We start from the raw sequence: 22,500 nt of genomic DNA, 5'->3' as shown, positions 1-22,500 counted from the left end.
AGAGAAGAGAAGAGAAGAGAAGAGAAGAGAAGAGAAGAGAAGAGAAGAGAAGAGAAGAGAAGAGAAGAGAAGAGAATGGAAGAGTAGCTAGGGCTTGACAGAGAGGAAGATAAGAGGCGGCGTCTGGTGTCCTACAGCCTCTGCTGCTGTCACAGTTGACTGAGCTGGGGAGGAGGAACAGTCTCTGAGTGCCAGGGCGGTGGGAGAGCTGAAGTGCAGACAAGACAGAGAGTCTTCACAGTGCACTGACTAATTGTGCAAGTAAAGCTGAAGTAATTGGCGTAATATGTTACAGAAATAAAGCATTTCACTTCAGTGTAGCGTGAGCAAGAGGCCATTCACCAACATGAACATTCAAGTGAATGCCGTTCAGCAAGAAACATCACATATGTGTTAGGTTCATTGTGTCTAACTGTTGAACTTAAACACTTTGGATTTTCTTTTGCCTTAAGACATGTAAAAGTTTTTATCTTTTACCTGACATGTTTCGACGGTGTTACTTCCGTCTTCATCAGAGGGTCACTGTGATGTTGATGAGTGACGTGCTTTAAAATCAACATCAATATCAGATGATTTTAAAGCACGTCACTCATCAACATCACACAGTGACCCTCTGATGAAGATGGATTTAAAGGGACATTCCACCCATTTACATTAGGCTTTCCATTGATAGACACCCAGTCATACTTTTGAACTCATTGGCTGCCTTGGCCGTCGAATGACGTCATTTCGAATAGTGACGCCCCCTGCCTTCGACGTCGTTCGCCGATAATTGCGTTTTTTTACAGCCAGGCCTCGAGGACGGTCTGACCTATCTTCTGTATAAATTTCAAGCCTCTAGGCATTTTCTAACTGTTCCTGTAGGTGGCAGAAGTGTCCTTAGGAACAGTCAAGGCAGGGCTGTTCAGACCAGGAGGAAATGTCAAGACAAAAACACCCCTTTTTTACTATTATAATCTCAAAAGTAGCATAGCAAAATCATTTTTGAAAGTAAAGCACCTGTGACAGTAGTCTACTTTCTTGCCCTCTGATTTTAACACAGGTAGGCTACTGATTTTAGTGTCAGAGCCTGACCAAAAAAAACCTTCCTCTCATGACCAAAATACAACCCCCAGTTGCTGTCTAGCTAGAAGGCATTGTAGATAGCTTGCCCAAAATACACCATGAGATGATCTGTGTGGCAACCTTTCATTTTGGATAATGTGATCAGCCTACACAACATCAGGATGATGCTTACAAAATATCATCTAACAGGAGAATGCACGGGACTAGTGGTGATGTTGGGAATGCTTGGCTATAAATTTTGCTACGCCAGCTAGCTAGCTAGCTAGCTAGCACGAAATCGCTAACAACTTACAACTAAGCCTAAATAAAGGAGCCTTGGTAAGTCAACTATTTTTACTCATTCTACAGTTATTTTTTATGGATCTGTATAGTATGATCAGCTTACTGTATCATCAAAAAAGACAGGGGGTTGCAGATTCTTGGAACAGAGTAGCCTTTGTGTCTGGTCAGATACAGTCAGCTCACATGAGAAAGCATTGCACTTAGCCTCAGACCAGCTAGCCTTCACCACTCCAATCGGCTTGTGAAATGTTGGATATGTGATCAGTACTTTATCAAAAGAAAATTCATTGAACAATATATGACAAGATCACTATAGCAGAACCATGATTACAGTAATCATCAATCTGCAAATTGTCCGCTCTGCCAAAGAAGCTGCAGTAAGCTACGCTAAGCGGAGCTGCCTGCCTACCTGCCTCCCTCCCCCACAAGACACAACACGGTACTATTTCTGGAGGAAATAAACCAGCTGTGATTCGTTCTCCAAGGAGGGGAGAGAGAGCACGATCAGAGGGGGAGGGAGAGGTAGGGAGTTCCCGGAGTTAGGGGCACCTGCTGTCATGATCCATTCTGCGCGCCAGCAACTAAACCAAAACACCCTTGTTTTCGAGTCCACCCCCGTTATATTTCAGTATATTAGGTTGAAAAGGTCATACAAACGATCTTTTGTTCAGGCTACAGATGACAGAAGACTGTAATAGCATCTGATAGGTTTGGAGTTGTTAGGACGATGCCATTATGGGCAAAAACGTTTGCAGTTATAGTTCTACTTCAAATGGCGTTTTCTCAGCTTTTTGGCTAGAAAGCAGCATTTTGGCGAATTCCACTTAATTTCAACAGATGATTATGAAAGAACGGAAAGGGGTATAGAGACACCGTTTTTTTCTGCTGACAGATGAGCGTCTAATCTGTGTTTTGATAGGTATGGTGTTGACATAGACACAGAACTCAATTTTCTGTGAGCCTCCAAAAAACGCCCAAAATGCTGAAAAATCTCTGGCACTCTGAGGTACTCTTTTATGAAAATGGCTGGCAGCCAATGAGTTAATGGCCATGCAACACTCTCTCAATTCCCCCTGAGACAGGAGAAACATAGCCTTTCTACCTATAGCCGTCCCACAGGCTATTCGCCCCATTATACAAAATTTGGCCGCAGTTCAATGGATTTGCATTAGGGGCGCTGTTCAGACAGAGCAGATTGGGGTTCCCCTATTGGGCTGGGGCTAATGGCCCACAATAAGTCCTCCCTAGCAACTGAAACCTGGACATATTACGGTCGTCTCTGACTGCAAATTAAACATTAAAATTTAAAACACAGTAACCTAGGAGTTATATCCGTCTAGTTTCTTACAGCTTCGACATTTGTGAGTCAGTCTTCACTAGCTTCTAGCTAAGGAAATGACGACATCCAATTGGTGAATGGGGAACTAAACCGGATGCTAACGTCGGCGAGACGTAGCCTAGCCACAAGCTAACTGACAAACGTGAGGCCAACAACTCGGCCGATCGTGATGTACGCCACAAATAGACCAATCGACCTCATATTTAGACACTACAATGTTGATTTCTGCCTTCGATTTTCATCAGTTAAGAAATCTAGCGTCGGATTAACACATTTTTGAGGTAGTTAAGCGAGTTGCCGCCATGTTTGTTTTCCAGAATCACCCGGGTAGAGAGCTCACGTGCAGCATTCTGGGTAATTGAGTTTCACGTTATTCATGCACAAAATGCGTGTTTTTAAAAAATGCAATTACTTTAAAAAATCAAACCAAATGCCATTTGGAAGGGCAATTTACACTTCCTTTAGGAGAAATAAAATGAAAACCGGTGACCTTCCATATCGGACACATCAGTTGCGTCTATTGTGGAGCTTCATAGGACCCCCATTCATTCTGACGGCTCTCCTCTGCTTGAACATCGCCGCCCCGTGGACAGTACCACCCGGAAGAAGCTGCCAGTTTGGCCTCTCCTCTATAAATCCTCTCTGGGAGAAATCCGTATTCACCTCTTAAAACTTCCTCCTACAATGATGTAAAAATCAGGGTTGAACCTAATGCGCTAATAGACCTATCACAGATCAGTGTGCCAGTGCTTTTGAAATCACTGGCATTGAGGCTCCAGTAAGTCACTGGCAGAGCTGCCTGGGTGTGGTCTGTGGAACTTGAGCATTGCAATGCATTATGGGGATTGTTGTCACAAATCCACAAACACTAAAAAGTCATTTTCTGCCTTTTCTCGGCCAAGAAGGCACCAAATTAGAAATGTATGCTACTATTCTACTACATATATGACCCACTTTCAATACATATTCATGTCTCCACCGGTGGAATGGCCCTTTAAGAAACATCACATTCGAACTTATTAACGTCTTACAGGCTATGACTCTTACGTTAATAGAACTTGTCCATACACATGTACAGGCAACATGAGGATATCAGATTTATTGTAGTCATACGTATGGATAAAATCATGAGTTGGTAACACTTTCTGTATAGTCTTTTCTACAGTCTTTTCTCCCTGCTTCTGTATGGTGTCGTAAAGCACTTTAGGTGCAGGAGAAAGACATAATGCTACGTATTGTAACTTGAGTCAAATAGACACATAGAAGTGCACATGTGACTCATGTTACTCCAGAGGTGGTGCATGTAGTTTGAGTTAGTTATCTGTGTCAAATAAGCACTTAAAGGAGCACTGTGTAATATTTTTAGTAGGTCATTTTCAGAATTCATTCTTCCCATTCACAAATTACACCTTTTTCATGAATACTTACCACCACCATTAAATTCTAACACATGAAAAGGGGGATCTTCCAGCCAGCCCGTGCCCTCCTAGTGATGCAACAGCTTCAGCGCTGCTACCAGTCAGGTCAAGAGTCAATGCAGGTACTTTCTGATTTCCCGTAAATATGGGAGCTCCTCCCACTTTGTTGGGAAGCAAACAATCATTAGCAAACCAAGGGAGGCCATTTGGGAAATGTTGTTTGGGAAATGCTAATTGTTATGATCTTGGTCAGACCAAGTCTCGAAGAGATTTGAAAGTCGATGATAATCAGGCTAGGGATCTTCTCCATTGTCCGTCATTTTGAATTTCCAAAAATTGACTATTTAGCTGCAACACTTACTGTACTTTGGTCATACTAGTAAGTATTAGTCAATTATTTACTAAATATTCATGAAAATATCAAATGTGGCAATAGACAGCACAGTTTCAATGGGCGGCATAGTGGCAATACCTGCTCTGGCCACCATCGTACACAGGGCACCTTTAATGTGTTATGCTGGAGAAGTTACCTGAGTGCAGAATGAGAAGGGCTTGGTGCAGGGTGGGTGGCAGTGGCGAATGGCCGATGGTTGAGTGTGCGGAAGGCAGCCACCTGTGGGGACATGGAAAGCAGACAGACGCACGCACGCACGCACGCACGCACACAGGCAGGCAGATGCCCACAGACAGACAGACAGACAGACAGACAGACAGACAGACAGACAGACAGATACACACACACACACACACACACACACACACACACACACACACACACACACACACACACACACACACACACACACACACACACACACACACACACACACACACACACACACACACACACACCACAGTCAGGTGAAAGCAGTATGGAGATTGAGGGTCAGCACATAATGGAAGTGACAACAGTTAATTATTACAGTTATTACAATTGAATTTGCATGAGCATGATTGCCTGCAGATACCTGCGATTGTCAACTCGACTTCACAACAAACTGTCCTTGTCTGCCCACTCTGTGTGACCTTGAGAATTGAAATCCGTGACCTTGATTTCAGCTAGGATTGCAAACATCTTTCTGAAAAAACGTAACCATTATCTGAACACAAGTAAGGTTATCACTGTGGGCAGTGAAAAAAGAAAATAGGTGATAAGTGTATTTTTTAATACACACTTCATAATTAATCCACATTTAGTAACTTTTTGATTTGATCTACGGCTGAAATATTTTGAATAGATCCATGGTCTCGAGGTCAATAGTACCAGCCTAACTATGTTGGTGTATCTCCATTGATCACCTCCAGGTGGCGACATCTATCAGGCTGCAAGTGGCTCCATAGTCCCAGTGCAGTTGATGAGTGCTTGTTCACAATTGTGCCAAACCACTCAAATCCATGATTTCAAGATACACAGATAAACAAGAGCAATGCACAGCACAAAACACTAACCACAAAAAGACAAGGGACAAAAGACCAATTCACAACATAGAGATAAAAAACCAGAACATGGACAGATCTCAAATGGAGAGTCTGGAGACCAACCTGTGACGTTCACTCCATCAGATCTCTGGCACCACACACTCCTCTTGTTGGCCTTCCATCCCCCTGTTTTCCACACGTACGTGTGGCACACCCCTCCTGGAGAACAAAAGAGGTATCGCACACCAATAAAGTCTTTCTTGAGGTGCTGGCTTCCTGAGCATACAAATGTTAAAGAAAATGAAAAGAATGCCGCACACTCTGCTCCATGTTTTATTGGTGAAGTGAAAACTTTGCAGAAGGCCAGACGGCCGAAACGTCACTTCACCAATAAAACATGGAGCAGAGTGTGCGGCATTCTTTTCATTTTCTTTAACTCCCCTCCTGTAGAACATAACATCACATTGCATTTGCATAATATTACTTTTACATATATCAGATGATTTCAACCATGGTAAATGTAGTTGGTATACAAAGATGGTTCGGGAGGAGCCTGCGGAGTGATTGACAGCTGCCATTACTTCTCCCGCCTTCAGAGATTTAATCCCTCCTACCCTATCCACTTGCCCTGCGAGAGGGCTGTCCATAGAGGTAGAAAATAACACTAGAGGGGACACGGCAATTCACGACAGCAACGGAAAACGGCAGCTGCCGCCGCCATTGCCTGTAGGTAGGTAAGCGCTTGACAGCCCATGTAGATGGTCAGAGGACGACCCGTTTTCTGAAAAATACCGCGATGTACACCAAGTGACACACTAAACAACCCCAATATTTGAAATGACTATCCATTTCTACACTGAACTTAGTGAAAATATAACAACTGTTATATAATGATTTCGCTAGCTCTTTGATCCAACATTTAAAATATTGACCGTGTGTAATGTATGCATACAATTTCATTGGGAAAAGTAGTTTTCTTTTTGTTTTGGTCAGATGCGTCATCAGGCTCCAGTCACTTCCTAGACCAAGGCTACCTACAGTGAATGGCGGCCGGGAGTTGCCACAAAAAAGGGGGCAGGGTCACCTCTAGTGTTATTTTCTACCTCTATGGGGCTGTCTAATTGTCCAACCTCTTCCCCAATCTCCTCCATTTCACTAGAAGTCACTGTACCATCCCTCTACAGACAAGGGGTAGAAGCGGATCTCATCCCCTTTGATCTCCACTCACAACATCCCAAGACCGAGGCCAGATAACATGCCACATATGCTTACTGTACTGTACTACATCAAGCACTTAAGGCCGAACTAGTGATCGTTATTTAGGTTATTGTTCCCTGGAACGACGAGGCATTATGTGCCATGCTGAAAATCACTCATCAAACCATGAATGAGAGCGCAAGAGAACACATTCCACATTCCAACTGGTACGGGATTTATACTGTATACCTAGCAGCCTTCCGATTACACAACAAACTACCTCCACAAACCATTAACCCCTTTGCGCAGAGTCTCTGTTATAGCTTAATTCTCACAAATATTGTAATAATCAAGTCTTAATCTGTAACTTGTCTCTTTGTAATATTATAGCAGTGCTGTTATGATGTAGTTGATGTAGTATGATGTATGTAGTAGAGTGAACACTGGCAGGCCTATCTGCACAGAGAGACTACACCATGGCTGAACAGTGGCCAGAATTCTCTTAACATTTGTCACTTGCTGCTTTCCACAACCTGCAGCCACCAAATATTTCATGTGGTAGTGTTTTATGATATGTTGAAATATGAATTATAAAAAAAGATTGATATGTTAAACATGATGAGACTTTCAATAGGATTGTCTTGAAGGTCACAGTGTGTTGAGCTTACAGTTTATATGGCATACTTAACATGACATACTGTACAGGCAATCACTAGACTGTCTCAACAGAAATTAAAGTTGACAAGACAATTACATTTGAAAAAAATGAATCATTCATGTTGTACAAATGTCTGACAACTCTGGGAGGAATGTGACAGGAAATCCTATGAATATAAGTAAGAAGTTTCTCCCCGCTCTCGTCATCTAAACGTGTCCCGGAATGAGTCATCGTCCCTAGACTTGGCTATTTGTGTTTGTGGTGCCACTGAGAAGTCACAAAGGATTTGGAAACAGTACTACCCAGTTAGCAGCAGTGTAGGCAGGTCTGTACAGTATCTCTCACTATGTGCTCCATAGTGGTGTATACAAGGTCTGTACACAACTCTATCAATGCAGTTACATGCAAGGCATAGTAAACAAAATATTCTGGAACTTTATTTAAACTGAATAGCCTGCTGACAATATTCCATTTGAATTCTGAATACTCAACTGTAACTGTGCATGTTACTGCACTCTCTGACTTTAACACTGTGCCCTACAGTATACTGACCTACAAAGCAAAAAGGCAGTAACTGCATTGTTGTTGAAAATGTGTTATTATGATTTGTATTACAAGAATATCAAAAGGTAAATAATATTATTGATCTACAAATACTGTGGTAATGTAAAGTAATAACGGCCACATGTTAATAATCTACTTAAAGCAATGTAGGCTGGACAATAGGATACTTTTAAAGGGACACTGTGTGAGATTTTTAGTTGTTTATTTCCAGAATCCATGCTACCCATTCACTAATGTTACCTTTTTCATGAATACTTACCACCACCATCAAATTCTAAGTAGCCTACTCATTATGACTTAGAAAATTACACTTTTCGTACATGAAAAGGGGGATCTTCTCCATGGTCCGCCATTTTGAATTTCCAAAAATAGCCATTTTTAGCTGCAAAAAATGACTGTAGTTTGACCATACTAGAAAATATTCGTTTATTACTTAGTAAACTTTCATGTACAGATTAAATTTGGCAATAAGCAGCCCAGTTTCAATGATCAGCATAGTTGCTTTTTTTTGACCATTTCCTGCACAGTATCCCTTTAAAGTCACTTTACTCAGTTTGGAGCTCTGCGCAGTTACTTCCTTTTTGCTTTGTAGGGCAGTATACACAAGCAGCCTCATTTAGGCTTTTTAATGTAACTAGTTTGTGGAAGATACATATTGCTCTTAGCAGGGGTCTAAAAGAACTTTTTTCATCACCAGCCAAAATGGCTACTATATGTTAATCTTACCAGCCAAACACACACTCACTAATGGGTCAAAGTGGCCAGTAAGTTGGTCATTTTTTACCAGCCAAACTGATATTTCGCCCACATTTGGCCGGTTGGCTGGTGTTAATTTTGAGCCCTCTCTTAGGTACCTCAATGGTAGATTGTGTATGTTGATTGTTAATGTAGTAAGACTTCAAGATCAGGACAGCAGTACTGTGAGTGTGGCCTGATTATCATCGACTTTCAAATCTCTTCGCAACTTGGTCTGACCAAGAGCATAACCATTAATATTTCCCAAACGGTATGGTTGACCCACCTCCCTTAATTTGCTAATGGGTGTTTTGCTCCCTGATAAAGTGGGAGTTCCCGTTTTTTCGGGAGCTCAGAATCGTGTTTGTACTGTTCTTGGCCTGACTACTGTGAGTGTGCTCCATCCACCTCACCTTTGCATGGCCGTGTCTCGTACACCTGGCTGGGGCAGGCATCCTGGTTCTCTGGCACCTGCACGATGACGGCCCGCGACCGCGCCTGCCGACCCTGCGTCTCGAACCCACGGCCGTCCATGCACATCAGCTGGCACGAGCTCCATGGCGACCACTCGGTGAGATGGCAGTCCCCTTAAGGGAGGGGGGACGGACGGACGGACACAAGATGAATAAAATATTAAAACAAGGCGTTTCGGACCTAGTCCATTTTCAATGTCTCTCCAGTAGGAACATTGGAGACATTGAGAATGGACTAGGTCTGAAATATCTGTTGCTCCAGTTTTAGTTACTGACTCCTTTTGTAACACTTTACTTAAAGCCCATTCTATAGTGCATTATGAGCGTATTTATAATGAATTATAATGCGTATCATAATTAGTCACAATGCATTATGGCTACACTTATAATGCTTTATGATGTATTATATCAACAGTTGTAACTATACATCTAGCACATAAGGCCTTAAAATATAAATAAATAAATAAATAAATAAATAACACCCTTGTATTTATAACACGTAATAAGCTAAATGTATAGTTATAACAGTTGATATAATACATCATCATGAAGCACTATGAGTGTAGCCATAATGCATTGTGACTAATTATGATGCATGTTATAATTCATTATAAACACGCTAATAATGCACTATAGAATGGGCTTTAAGTAAAGAGTTGCTGTAAGTTTTCAGCTACAATACACATTTCTCTCCCCAAGTCTTGTGTGCGCCTCCTCTTTTGAAACTTCGACTGATCACTACCTTTGAAGCCTGACATGCATGACAATCCTGCAATAGGGAGTGCAGATTCACACTACACGTCTTGGACGCCTGACTGCCTGACTGACTGACTGATTGAGTGATTCTGTGAAGTGCTGGAAGATGATTATCTCCAGGGGATTTGAAGAGACGACTAACCTCAGTCGTTAAGTTTCAAGAAGCAGAGAATAAGGATGATAATAATGACAGGAAGACCCAAGGAGGGCAGGGACTCTATTAAAATACATGAAAAAATATGACGTGAGGCACACCTAGTCTCTTGTCGGGAGTGAAATCTTAAGAACATTGCTTTCGAGAATTTACTAAAAGTCTTTTTAACCACATGCAGGACGATTCCGTTTGACTAAACCGGCAAGTGGTAAGGCATTCAAATAAATCACCCTCTGTCATTGAATGTGTAATGTGACGAGTTGAATAAACATGAAGACATTTCCTATTCGAAATGTCAACATAACAGGGCAGGGGATGCAGGTAGCAATTACCTACGACGCCACAAACAACAAATGCTGTCATCATTTAAAAAAAAAATAAAACAAATTTTTTAGACAAAAGGAGAAAATAAAACATTGTTTTCTCATCCTACCTGCCACCCTCCCAGGAACAAGGAAAAGGGCAGAGGAAGCAGGGTCGTTCCAAGGTATTTGGGGGCCTAGGCAAAGAAGGACTTGGGCTTCCTTTTTGTACTCTTTAAAACTATTGGTGAGGGCCCCCATCAAGACAAATTTTGATAGCCGTGTCATTGCACATTTCAGTCACTGACTCTATCTCACTTACAAAGTTGTTGTTGCTACTTCACTTGAGAGACAACACTGGAGCAGCACAGATGTAATTCTTTTAGTTTTTTTTACTTAAGCGCACAACATGACGAACGTTTCGATGGTTAGACCATCTTCATCAGGACCATCTGGTGCAGGACCCTCCCGTCGAGGCACCAGATGATAAAGCAGAAGCACGAGGAATTACCCTTTTGTTTGTTATTGCTACTATTTGAATGCAAGTACAGTGCATGCAGTAACCACTCATTACTATTGGGTGCCCTTTTGGATAGGGTGCCCCAGGCAATTGCCAAGTTTGCTTGCCTGGTTGTGAGAGGCCCGGGGAGGAAGCCATTAAAGACTCATCGCTACCTGGATGCAACCTTTTCCCAGATCCCCCTCCTGTGGTGTCCACACTGCCTTTGTGTACGCTACCCCCACAGACATGATGGCGGAGTCTCTCTATCATCATTAGAAACTGCTGTCAGCCACCGCTGCTGTCTGCTTTGCTGTGCTGTGCTGACTCTTTGTTGTTGTAGATTGCATTGTGTTGTTGTGTATTTACGTACCGTCTCTTGCAGACCGTAACAAAGTGTGTACCAATACAAAACATGATGTGCTTACACCACATATAGTAGCCTACCTAAGGCTTATGTTAGTGTTAGCACTATGTAAAGTGAAGGCACATCTAATATTGCAAGGTGTTACGTGGTTTGCTAAAAGTTACCATGGAAATTGACCAATTCCGATGACTACACTTGCACATGCTTATTACTGTATGCATGCACAGGTGCATTATGTATTGCTTGTCTGTCAAATAAACTGTACCCACTTGGGTAACATTTAACAATAAGGATACATGAATAATATCGGAATTATGTTGGAAGTAATGTATGATTTAGGATGAATTAACACATGATTTATGTATGCAGTGATGTTTCATATACTAGTAATGAAAAGGGAGTCCTGCTTGGAATCATAATGACCCACTATTAACTAATTGCGGTATATCAAAGGAGTGTATCGTATCCTGTATACCAGTGGTTCTCAAACTTTTTATGTGGAGTACCACCTGAAAAAATATTGAGCTCTCCGAGTACCACCTTGACAACCTCATTAGAATATCACAGTAAAGGCCTTCCATATACACTGTTGCCAGTCAATACAGGAGAGGTTCATAATGGCATCAACAGCTACGGTCACAATCAGTGCAAGTTTGTTTTGAAATTTCTTGTTTCCTAGTATTATTCTACATTGTGTTTTCAGATTCATACAAAGCAATATTACAAAATGTGAGACCAAATACACATTTTCAACTGCAACAATCAGCCTTCAAATCAATGCACAAAAAAAATCATTCTTCCAAGTACCACCCAAGATGTCTCAAGTACCACCAGTGGTACACGTACCACAGTTTGGGCACCACTGCTGTATACTGTCTTGCTGTACATACTGCTGAGAGAGGCACGAATGCCCACAAACTCATATTCCTTGTGTGCAAACCGAAGAACACAGTAGGCACAGTCTCCAAAAACATTTTTCTGCTGTTTCTTTCCCCCAGGTCTGTCCACTCTCATCCATCTGGACAAGGGCTCATTTGTATGTATGCAGCACGCTTGTGTCTTTGTGCGTTATGTCGTGTGAGGAGAAGTGTGCCCAACAGGTCAACTTGCCAGACATATAAACCACCAAGCAATTCCCACATCACATCAGCATTAGAGATGTCTCTGAGAGGAGACGACGAAAAAATCTTTCAACTCCAAAATAAGTCTGGTTGCTGAAAACTAAACACTTTTGAGATGACCTGTACGGATGAGAATCTTTGCAGTCATGATGATGACACATGCAGTGAATGTTTGTGTGCACAAGTGTGTATTTGTACGTGCGTGCGTGTAAAGCGTCTTTGAGTATCAAGAAAAACGCTCTATAAAACCCATGTGTTATGAGTAGACATGTGTACCTAGGCAGGGCACTGTGCAGAGAAGTTCCACAAGGGTGGTTAGAGAGCTGGTCTTCACATCTGATAAATGTCAGCTAAGTTTATCACCCGGTGAGCAGACGGTACGTCTTCTGATTGGCTGAGCAGGTGTCCTTTATTCCCCAGTAGCAGGACACCTATGATGTCATGCAGGCGTGCGGGCGTCCAAGTTGCTTCTTTTCTAACTTTCTGGCGAAGTGCCGTTACTAGTTCTATCGCATCTGGTTGTCTAGTCAAGACTGCGTCGTTAGTTCTATCGCATCTGGTTGTCTAGTCAAGACCCCGTTACTAATTCTATCGCATCTGGTTGTCAAGTCAAAAACCCAGTCGTCAATTCTATCGTATTTGGTTGTCAAGTCACCCCAGCGTTCTGCGCACGTCCTTCCATGCCTCCAATAGAGGCGCGTCTCACTACATTAGGAAGTGGTGCCCATAGCAACGTACCAAGCGCAGTGGTTAATCTACTTTCTCACAAAGCCTTAGATCAACATATTAATAAATTAATACTTAAATGCTGGTAACCTGGTGATAAGCGGAATAGCGGCCTTCGAGGTGTCCCGATATCAAGGGAAAATGGACTTGGCGAAGCGAACAGTCGGGCTGTTTAGAACGCTCCGCCTCGTCCATTATTTCCCTTGATATCGGGACACCTCGTCGTCCGCTATTCCATACGTATCTTGCATTATGGGTGGATTCCAAATATGCGGACTCCCGCCCTCCCTTGCTCACTTGCCTGCTTGTGACCTCGTGATGACATTCCTGACGACATAAAAATTAACTCAATATCTTGCAAAAGCACAATTATAATGTCTTTTTGTCATTTGTAATCGGGATGGTGAATGAAGAAAAGTCCCCCAAAAGTTGTTGTGGCTAGGCTAACAGCGGGGAAACCACGGAGACGGGGCGTCAGCAAAACCCGAGGCCACAAGCACAAGTTGAGGACGGGAGTCTGTATATTGGAATGAGCCCTATATTACCCAAAGTATTCGATATCCAGTGTGTGACCTCACCAATGGGCTTTTGGAAGAAGAAAATGCTGGAATAGCTGCAAAAGCTGGACCGATATGATGTTGAACCATATACGTACGTTAGGAATGGGTTGGCAGTTCAGTTCATATGTGAGTCGAGGCAGGTTTTGGTACTATAGTGTAGTGTAATATGCTAGAGTACCGTATGGTTAGGGAGGTGGTCTTTACATCAGACCCTTTTGGATAGAAGTATCAGCAAAGTGTGGGAGGCCATGGCCTACTGTTAAGTGGTGTTAAGATCAGAGGGTTGCAGGTTCCGAGCCGTACCTCTCCCTGCACCTTCATCCATGGCTGAAGTGCCCTTGAGCAAGGCCCTTAAACCCACATTGCTCCAGGGACTGTAACCAATACCCTGTGAATAGCTGTAAGTTACTATGGATAAAAGCATCAGCTATGTGTCACGTCACGCCACGGCACGCCACGCCACGTCACGTCACGTCACGCCAAGCCAAGCCACGCCACGCCACGCCACCACACCACGCCACGCCACGTCGCCACGCCACGTAAGTGTAACGTAATGTAATATTTGTGCTTGGCTACCTGGGCAGAGCACAGAGCTGTTTTTGACCAAGATGACAGCATGCGTAGGTACCATTGAGAGTAATGGTAGGTACAGTACCTGGGCAGGGGACAGAGCAGGGCACCTCCACAGGGGTGTCTCCGGCCGGGCGCTGCCCCATGTCGCACCTCTCCTCCTCCACCGCCGCCTCAGCCAGGGATGATGCACCAGGCAGCAGCAGCGCCCCCCAGTGCACAACACAGCTCAGGTTCCTCACCTTCAGACCCTCCCCACACTCTGCTCCCTGCAGAAAGAAACATGAGCAGAGGTGGAAATGATCGTCAAGAGTACAAGTCTGGCTTAGATAATTCAACACTTGAGATGTTCTTTTGCCTTAAGACATGTGAAAGCTTAGATATTAGTTATACAAGTCTGGCTTATATATTAGATATTAGTTTGCCTATCACCATGTCAGAATCGTCACAGTAGGAGATAACTGAAAATGCACAACAATACCTCTTCTTAATACATGTTCTATGTCTGATGTTGCCCAGTCTTGCACTTTATATGTCTGTAAGGGTATTGTATAGGTATTCTAAGTGTAATGTATGTGTACTGTCTATGTCTAATTGTCTATGTCCACACCTAAAGTCTATGTCTATGTCTGCATGGGAAAGTAAGAAACATAATTTCAATTCTTTGTATGACCAGTGCATGTAAAGAAATTGACAATAAAACCGACTTGACTTGACTTGACTGTGCTCTGAACACAGTGGATTTCACCAATGATCTTATCAGCCTGGTGTTGGCTAGGATTAGGAGCACGGTTCATAAAAATTGACAGACAGGAGCAAAATATAATATGTGGCACTGCAGGGTTTTTACTTTCTGAACCAAATGATTTCCACCTCTGGACATCAGTGCAGACACCATGTCAGCTTTTTGCCTTTTTTCGTTATTTTACTTTTGTAATTACTTATTACACATCAAGTGAATTCCATATCAAAGCGAAGAAGGTACTATAAACGACTGCCGGTTCGAATCCGGCTCCCAGCTTGAGGTTATTTCCTGATACTTATCCCATCTTTCTCCCACTCATTTCCTGTCACGTTCTCTACTGTCCTGCCTGAATTAAGGCTTAAAAGCACCCCCCCCCCCCCCCCAAAAAAAAGACAGAAAACAGGGGGGTGGGGGGTGGGGCGGCTCTCCTCCGCTCCAACACCTCCACCCGCCCCCCCCTACACCCCCCACCCCCCAACCCCCCCGACCCTTTATGCACTCTGCTCCCTGCCATTAAGGGGTGAGAAAAGGATGAGGGTGAGAAAAAAGGACGGAAATAGGGGAAAATGTGACACAGAGGGGAATAAAATTAACAGACGAGAGAGAATGATGCGAAAAGTGGAAAGGGAGACAGAATTAGGGTGAGATACCTGGCAAGATTATAATGGAACATCAAAAGTGATAATGTGTGTGTGTGTGTGTGTTTGTGTGTGTGTGTGTGTGTGTGTGTGTGTGTGTGTGTGTGTGTGTGTGTGTGTGTGTGTGTGTGTGTGTGTGTGTGTGTGTGTGTGTGTGTGTGTGTGTGTGTGTGTGTGTGCGGGCATGCGTGTGTGTGTGTGCGGGCGTTTGTATGTGCGTGTGTGTGTGTGTGCGAGTGTGTGTGCCCACAGGTGCGCACACACGTGTGTGTTTGTGTGTTCAAATTCTCACCTCTCTCAGGAATAATTAAACAATTACACACTCAGGGATTCCTGCACACCAACGTGTGTGTGTGTGTGTGTGTGTGTGTGTGTGTGTGTGTGTGTGTGTGTGTGTGTGTGTGTGTGTGTGTGTGTGTGTGTGTGTGTGTGTGTGCTTGAGAGAGAGAGAGAGAGAGAGAGAGAGAGAGAGAGAGAGAGAGAGAGAGAGAGAGAGAGAGAGAGAGAGAGAGAGAGAGAGAGAGGCTAACAGAAATATGAAGTTATGAACATAGATTAAGTGAGAGCACTATAAAAAGCGTGAAGCTACCAGCTCTCGATTTAATCATTTCATCCAAAAACCTCCATTAAAAGTTTGTTGTCACCTAAATGGTAATGACTATGTCTTAATCTGTTACTTAAAAATCTCATAAGGGTCTTGGCTGCAGCTCAAACAGCTAAGGCACCATAGTTAGGCCAGGGGCCTGCGTTCGATTCCAGCCCAACGTCATTTCTCCGTCCTCCCCCATTTCTCCCCCCTCACCATATCCTGCCCTCTCTCTAGTGCTATCGAAGAGCAAATCCACAAAATTAGCCATAAAAAAGGTTAATGAGACTCTCATAAGACATGTCATGGCAGTGTTGTTATGATGTACAAAGAACGTACACTGGAGTTCTTAGTATGTAGTAGTAGTCAAGTCAAGTCAAGTCAAGTAGGTAGTAACCCTGCAAATACTGAGTCGCTAGTGATGCTAGTGATGTCATCTGCACCAAAAGGCTATGTGTCTCTCTCTGGGCGCATTCAGGCTGACTGAGAACTGTGCCGGTGCCCGTTCCCGCACCTAATCGCGAACCGGCCTTCGTGTTTACGCCACCGATTTCAGCGTTCGCGAACTGCAAAGTTGGTTCACAATGCGAACAGCAAAATACTTGTTTTTTCTCTGCGAACCGTGATGTGGTCGTTGGCAGGTTCATCCGGATAACACAGTCACGTGCGGAAAAAGTTCAGAGCCCGGTATGAACAGGGGTGGTTCGCAGATTAGCACTTTAGTGCCAAATGTAACTGGTGCGGGCACCGGCACCGGCGCCGTTCTGGTCGGCCTGAAAATCATATCTGAGGATGACGAGATGATGGGATTGCTCTGAAATCTGATCAAGCAGTCGTCTACAGTGGCTTGCTTCGCTGTGTACACAGTGTCATCATGTTTACAGTAGCCTACACCATGTTTACCCTCTGCTGCCAAGCTGGTGCTTCCCAGATCTCCTCAGTTCCTTCCTCAAGTCCAGATTTGGCCTGGATTAAACGGCATTTCTACTTTTAATAACTCAGCTTGACTCAATAACACTCTGAAGCTCTGACTGTGTGTGTGTGTGCGTGCGTGTCTGTACGTTTGTGTGTTTGTGTGTGTGTGTGTTTGTGTGTGTGTGTGTGTGTGTGTGTGTGGGTGTGTGTGTGTGTGTGTGTGGGTGTGTGTGTGTGTGTGGGTGTGTGTGTGTGTGTGGGCGTGTGTGTGCGTGCTTGTGCGTGTGTGTATGTGTGTGTGTACGCGTGTGTGTGTGTGTGCGCGTGGCTCATCTGATGTGAGTGTATGACGTAGATGGTTACTATATGGCTGCTTTTACTGTAAACAGTAAAACTCTACCTGGCTTGTTTATTGATTGTTACTACTACCCACTATGTAAACTGCATTGTTAACTCGACAGAAAATAACTTAAATTCCTGACTCTTTCATTCTGAATTATTTATTTTTAATTGTATTAATTATTAATTAAAACCATCATGTAAACGTCTTTGAACTATCATCTGTCACCTTTACTGGACTGGACACACACACACACACACACACACACACACGCACACGCACACGCACACGCACACGCACACACACACGCACACGCACACACACACACACACACACACACACACACACCAGAATTCAATCAAAAGACAAATTTTTAATATAGCAACATATAAGACCACAAAGCTTTTGAATCTTGAATCTTTGAATCTACGTACCTCTATCTGACAGGGTGACCAGTCTCCGAGCAGCCAGGAGTAGCAGGGCCTGATGGGGCAGGGCTTGGTCTGGGAGAGCTGGGCCGGACACGGCTGACCCCCATCACCCGCCTCCTGTAGCACCATCCTGGAGCGCAGCATCTGACCTGGGCAACACACAGTTATTTAGGTAACATAATAATAATAATAATGATAATAATAATAATAATAATAATGCATTTTATTTTTGAGCGCCTTTCAAAATACCCAAGGACACTTTACTATCAAAAAAAAAAAAAAAAGCAAACATACAGGGTATTGGTTACAGTCCCTGGAGCAATATGGGGTGAGGTGGCTTGCTCAAGGGTAATCAAAGATGTGATCATTAACCCTACTGTATGTGCTGCTATATGTATTGTCATGTGTCATATGTCCACTACAGGGGTGTCGTTCAGGGAGGTGAAGTGTGACCGCATCACCAGGGCCCCATGTATAAAGGGGGCCCACACAGAGTCTGATTTATGAAGATACATATGTGTGTGTGTGTGTGTGTGTGTGTGTGTGTGTGTGTGTGTGTGTGTGTGTGTGTGTGTGTGTGTGTGTGTGTGTGTGTCTGTGTGTGTGTGTGTGTGTGTGTGGGTGTGTGTGTGTGTAAAGGGGGGGGGTTGTCCATTGAAGCTGATTGTACATAGGAGCCAAAATTTGCTGCTATGCCCCTGGCAACACACGTACTGTATGTGCAGTGGTACGTACACATGTATGCACACACTTGTACTTACAGTACATGTACAAACATCTGTATAAACTAATGTGTTTATGTTTTGGTACATGAATAAATATATAGACTATTTAATCAGCAGTTATCTTAATTGAAGAAAGCAAGATGCAAGTGTAGGTGAAGAAAGTTCCACACACACACACACACACACACACACACACACACACACACACACACACACACACACATGTGCAGTACATGCACTGTATACTCACGAAATGACTTGCACAACTAACGGCAAAGCACTTACCACAAAGGCTACAGTACACAAAATAATACAAGACAATGAAACATGAACAACTCCCATGGTCACTGAGTCCTTTTTTAATACTTCTGCATTAAACTGCTCCATGTAGGAGTTGTGCGCTTCTTTAACCCTTGTAAGGTGTTCGGGTCATTTTGACCCATGTTGAGTTTTTGGCTTGAGGAAAATAGTATCAGTTATTATTCTTTCACACTGAGATTCTCTGGCTTTGGCTCATTCTCAGTGAGAGCAAAAAATTGTGACCCCGCCTTGCTACCCCCCCTTGCACATTTCTATCGCACAGGAGGTGTTCCCGGGTCATTTTGACCAGTATCACTTTGGGGGGCTTATACATCAATATTTTCTAAACTCTCTGATACAACAGTGATCACATGTTGAGTAGACAAGGCAGAGGGTGAAGTATGTGGAAAAAGGAGTGCAGATATTGTTTGGTCCTTCAGTTGTGCATCAATGTTTCAACCTTGCGCTGTGGTTCAGTGGTTCAATCCGAGAGCTTGAATTGAGTTTACTCTCTTTCTTCACCGTCTCCTTATCTTTCACTTTCTATATCTCCCACTCTCAAAAACATAAATAAACAGAAATTCACAGGCAGGGTGAGGGGAACATGAGGGTGAACATGAATAATGTTTTTTTTTTCATTTTTCATTATTTTTATATATGCCCGGGTCAAATTGACCCGAACACCTTCTATGTAACCAAAACACGAACACCTTACAAGGGTTAAATAAGCCCCCTCAGGCTCCTGAGCAACACATTGTCAATTCAACACTGTGAGAGCACTCCGGGACCAAATACACTCTGAAGGGCGTTAAATCCACTCTCTAAATGGTGAATTAACACTGCATTTCTTCCCTGTGTGCCGCGGCAACAGGAGATGAGCAGTTCCAGATAAAATTTCAAGGATTAGTGTTCTTTAATTAGGCCACCAACAAGTCGCACGGTCACGTGGGGGTTCTTTGGCAGACAGTTCCTCAACAGCCACTTTCACGCACACGTACAGTAATAATAAAACAAAATGTGCACATGCTCTTTTCATGTCTGAGAATATAGTCTGCCATTCTCAAGTGCTCTCTCAGTGTTTCGCTTTCATTGTAATGTGCATATTTTCTGCAATTCTCTTAGGCAGCACGCACACACACAAACACACAGATACAGACAGACAGACAGACAGACAGACAGACAGACAGACAGACACACACACACACACACAGACACACACGCATATACATACAAACAAGTACACACACACACACACACACACACATTGTCACCACATGATTACAAATTGGCTTCGTCTGAGCTAGTCATTTGTGCGCAAATGATGATACATGTTATACTTTATAACAAAAGGGATGATGCACAGTGAGTCTTTGTAAACTAGTTGTAAATGGCATGCCAAGACACAGCAGGACAGATGAAGAAGAATCAACACAATTAACTGTTGTCTGGTGAAGTGGAGCTCGATGCTAGGCAACAAATACCCATGACGTCTTCATTTGGAAAATATTAGAATAAGGCTTTTATGCACTACTGCTCTTATATACATGCACAATTTTGAACCATTTCTTATCAGTTACCGCACACATGCATACCCGTGTAAACACACGCACGCGCGCACACACACACACACACACACACACACACACACACACACACACACACACACACACACACACACACACACACACACACACACACACACACACACACACACCATTTCTTATCAGTTACCGCACACATGCATACCTGTGCACACACACACACACACACACACACACACACACACACACACACACACACACACACACACACACACACACACACACACACACACACACACACACACACACACACACACACACACACACACACACACACACACACACACTGTGATGATGTGACCTGCCAGCGCATCGTCACGGCGTCTGAAATCTCATACACCATTGGACACATGAAACTCCATACTGCCTCATACAAACATTTTCCTGTTGTTTATGGACTTCCCAAACTTTTGCGCATGAGACTACACCTTTTGTAATTGTGTATTATTTGGTCTGGTGGTTTACATGGGTCGACACGTGTTTAGAACACTCAGGGCCGGCCCGAGGCATAAGCAAACTATGCGGTGGCTTAGGGCCCCCACGCCACCAGGGGCCCCCCTGTGAGCAGCAAAGTTCGAGGAAAAAATGACTTGACTTTACTTGACTTGACTTGGTGATGCTGCCTGATGAAGGTTTAAGGACCGAAAGCTTGCAAGTCAAGTAAAGTTTCTTTGCACAATAATAGACCTGAAGTGTGCGGATTGTCTTATTTTTATACAGAAATTTCTACTGAATCCTGCACCTTCTAAACAGATGAGCGGTGGCCTATCACAACTTAAGACTTCATGCATACACAAAAAACGCAACATAGATTTATTCCAGATGCTTAGTTTATTTCAAAATGACCTGAGCTTCAAGTGGTTCACCTTCTGACTCCAAAAGAGTAGTTTTAAAATGTTTAAGAACATAGACGAGTGTTTTCTTGACATTTGAAGTAATCAATCTTACCGGTGGGTTGCCGCTTCCTGGTTTCCCAAAAGAAGCGCAAGCTGCGAGTGAAAACGCTTTTGTATTGGGGCACGTTCGCGTGTGCGCGTCCTCGCGCCTATTAGAAAATAATTAAGAGTTTAAACGTTTAAGTCACTGATGTGAGTGCATGTATTGATTTATTTATTTATTTTGTATAAGGCCTGTTTCTATTAGTATTATTGTGGTACCATTTTAAAAGCTGATATTTAGCAAAAATTGAATTTGCCCTGAGCCACCCCTGCTCTAGTTTAAGTAAATGGAATGGTCCATTTGTGGTGTCTGGACAGGTGTCCCATATAATGGGTTGAGTGTCATTATGCTGGGTTGCTCCGTGGTAAAAGACATGGGTCTTTGAGCTTCCAAACCTCAGATGTGTGAGATAACCTTGACTCTTGAACTTAATTGTGGGCCTTGACTTAAGTTTATTTTTGTATGTCTATTTGGCTGCTCGTAGCCTGTTTATTTTCTCCTCGCTTTGTAAATAGTGTTTATAGCCTTCTCTACATTTTGTTTTGGGTCATTTTTGTTTTTGTTTGTCACTGGCTCACTAAATTCACCCGTGGTTGCAAAATAAACGCCAAAAACTTGACCATCTGCCTCCTGCTGGATCTGTGTGCCACTGCTCTAAGACCCTCGACATTCTACATTTTAACAAACCCACCCCACACACACACACACACACACACACACACACACACACACACACACACACACACACACACACACACACACACACACACACACACACACACACACACACACACACACACACACTTGAGATTACGAAAATGACACAGTGTAGATGGAGTGGGAACATACTTTGGTTGCCACAGGTATGGGAGCACTCTGACCACAACGACCAGGCTGACAGCAGGCAGTTGACAGGACAGCTAACTTCACAGGGCATGGCCAGTTCCTCTGAAGGACCCTCCTGTAAACACAGAGAGTGCAAGTCAATGTCGTGCCTACCTTTGTTTCCTGTAGCCTCCTGATGTGAAGCTTATAACGTCATCTAAAACATCTCAATGTGTTTTTGTTCGTTATC

General features: G+C 43.4%; 1 protein-coding gene across 1 annotated transcript in view; it reads right to left on the bottom strand.

Annotated features, from left to right (window-relative positions):
* LOC134459522 (thrombospondin type-1 domain-containing protein 7B-like) overlaps positions 1-22,500 on the bottom strand; it is a 148,939-nt gene that overhangs the window by 5,775 nt on the left and 120,664 nt on the right. Inside the window, exons 21-26 of the mRNA XM_063211885.1 lie at positions 22,275-22,386; positions 17,864-18,009; positions 14,291-14,474; positions 9,091-9,264; positions 5,647-5,742; positions 4,635-4,717 (exon numbers count right to left, since the gene is read on the bottom strand). Coding sequence (XP_063067955.1) covers positions 4,635-4,717; positions 5,647-5,742; positions 9,091-9,264; positions 14,291-14,474; positions 17,864-18,009; positions 22,275-22,386 — 795 coding nt within the window. The remainder of the gene's footprint in view (positions 1-4,634; positions 4,718-5,646; positions 5,743-9,090; positions 9,265-14,290; positions 14,475-17,863; positions 18,010-22,274; positions 22,387-22,500) is intronic.

Source organism: Engraulis encrasicolus, chromosome 12 (genome assembly GCF_034702125.1).
Source record: "Engraulis encrasicolus isolate BLACKSEA-1 chromosome 12, IST_EnEncr_1.0, whole genome shotgun sequence".
Lineage (NCBI taxonomy): Eukaryota > Metazoa > Chordata > Actinopteri > Clupeiformes > Engraulidae > Engraulis > Engraulis encrasicolus.
This window is presented reverse-complemented; position numbering and strand designations above follow the sequence as displayed.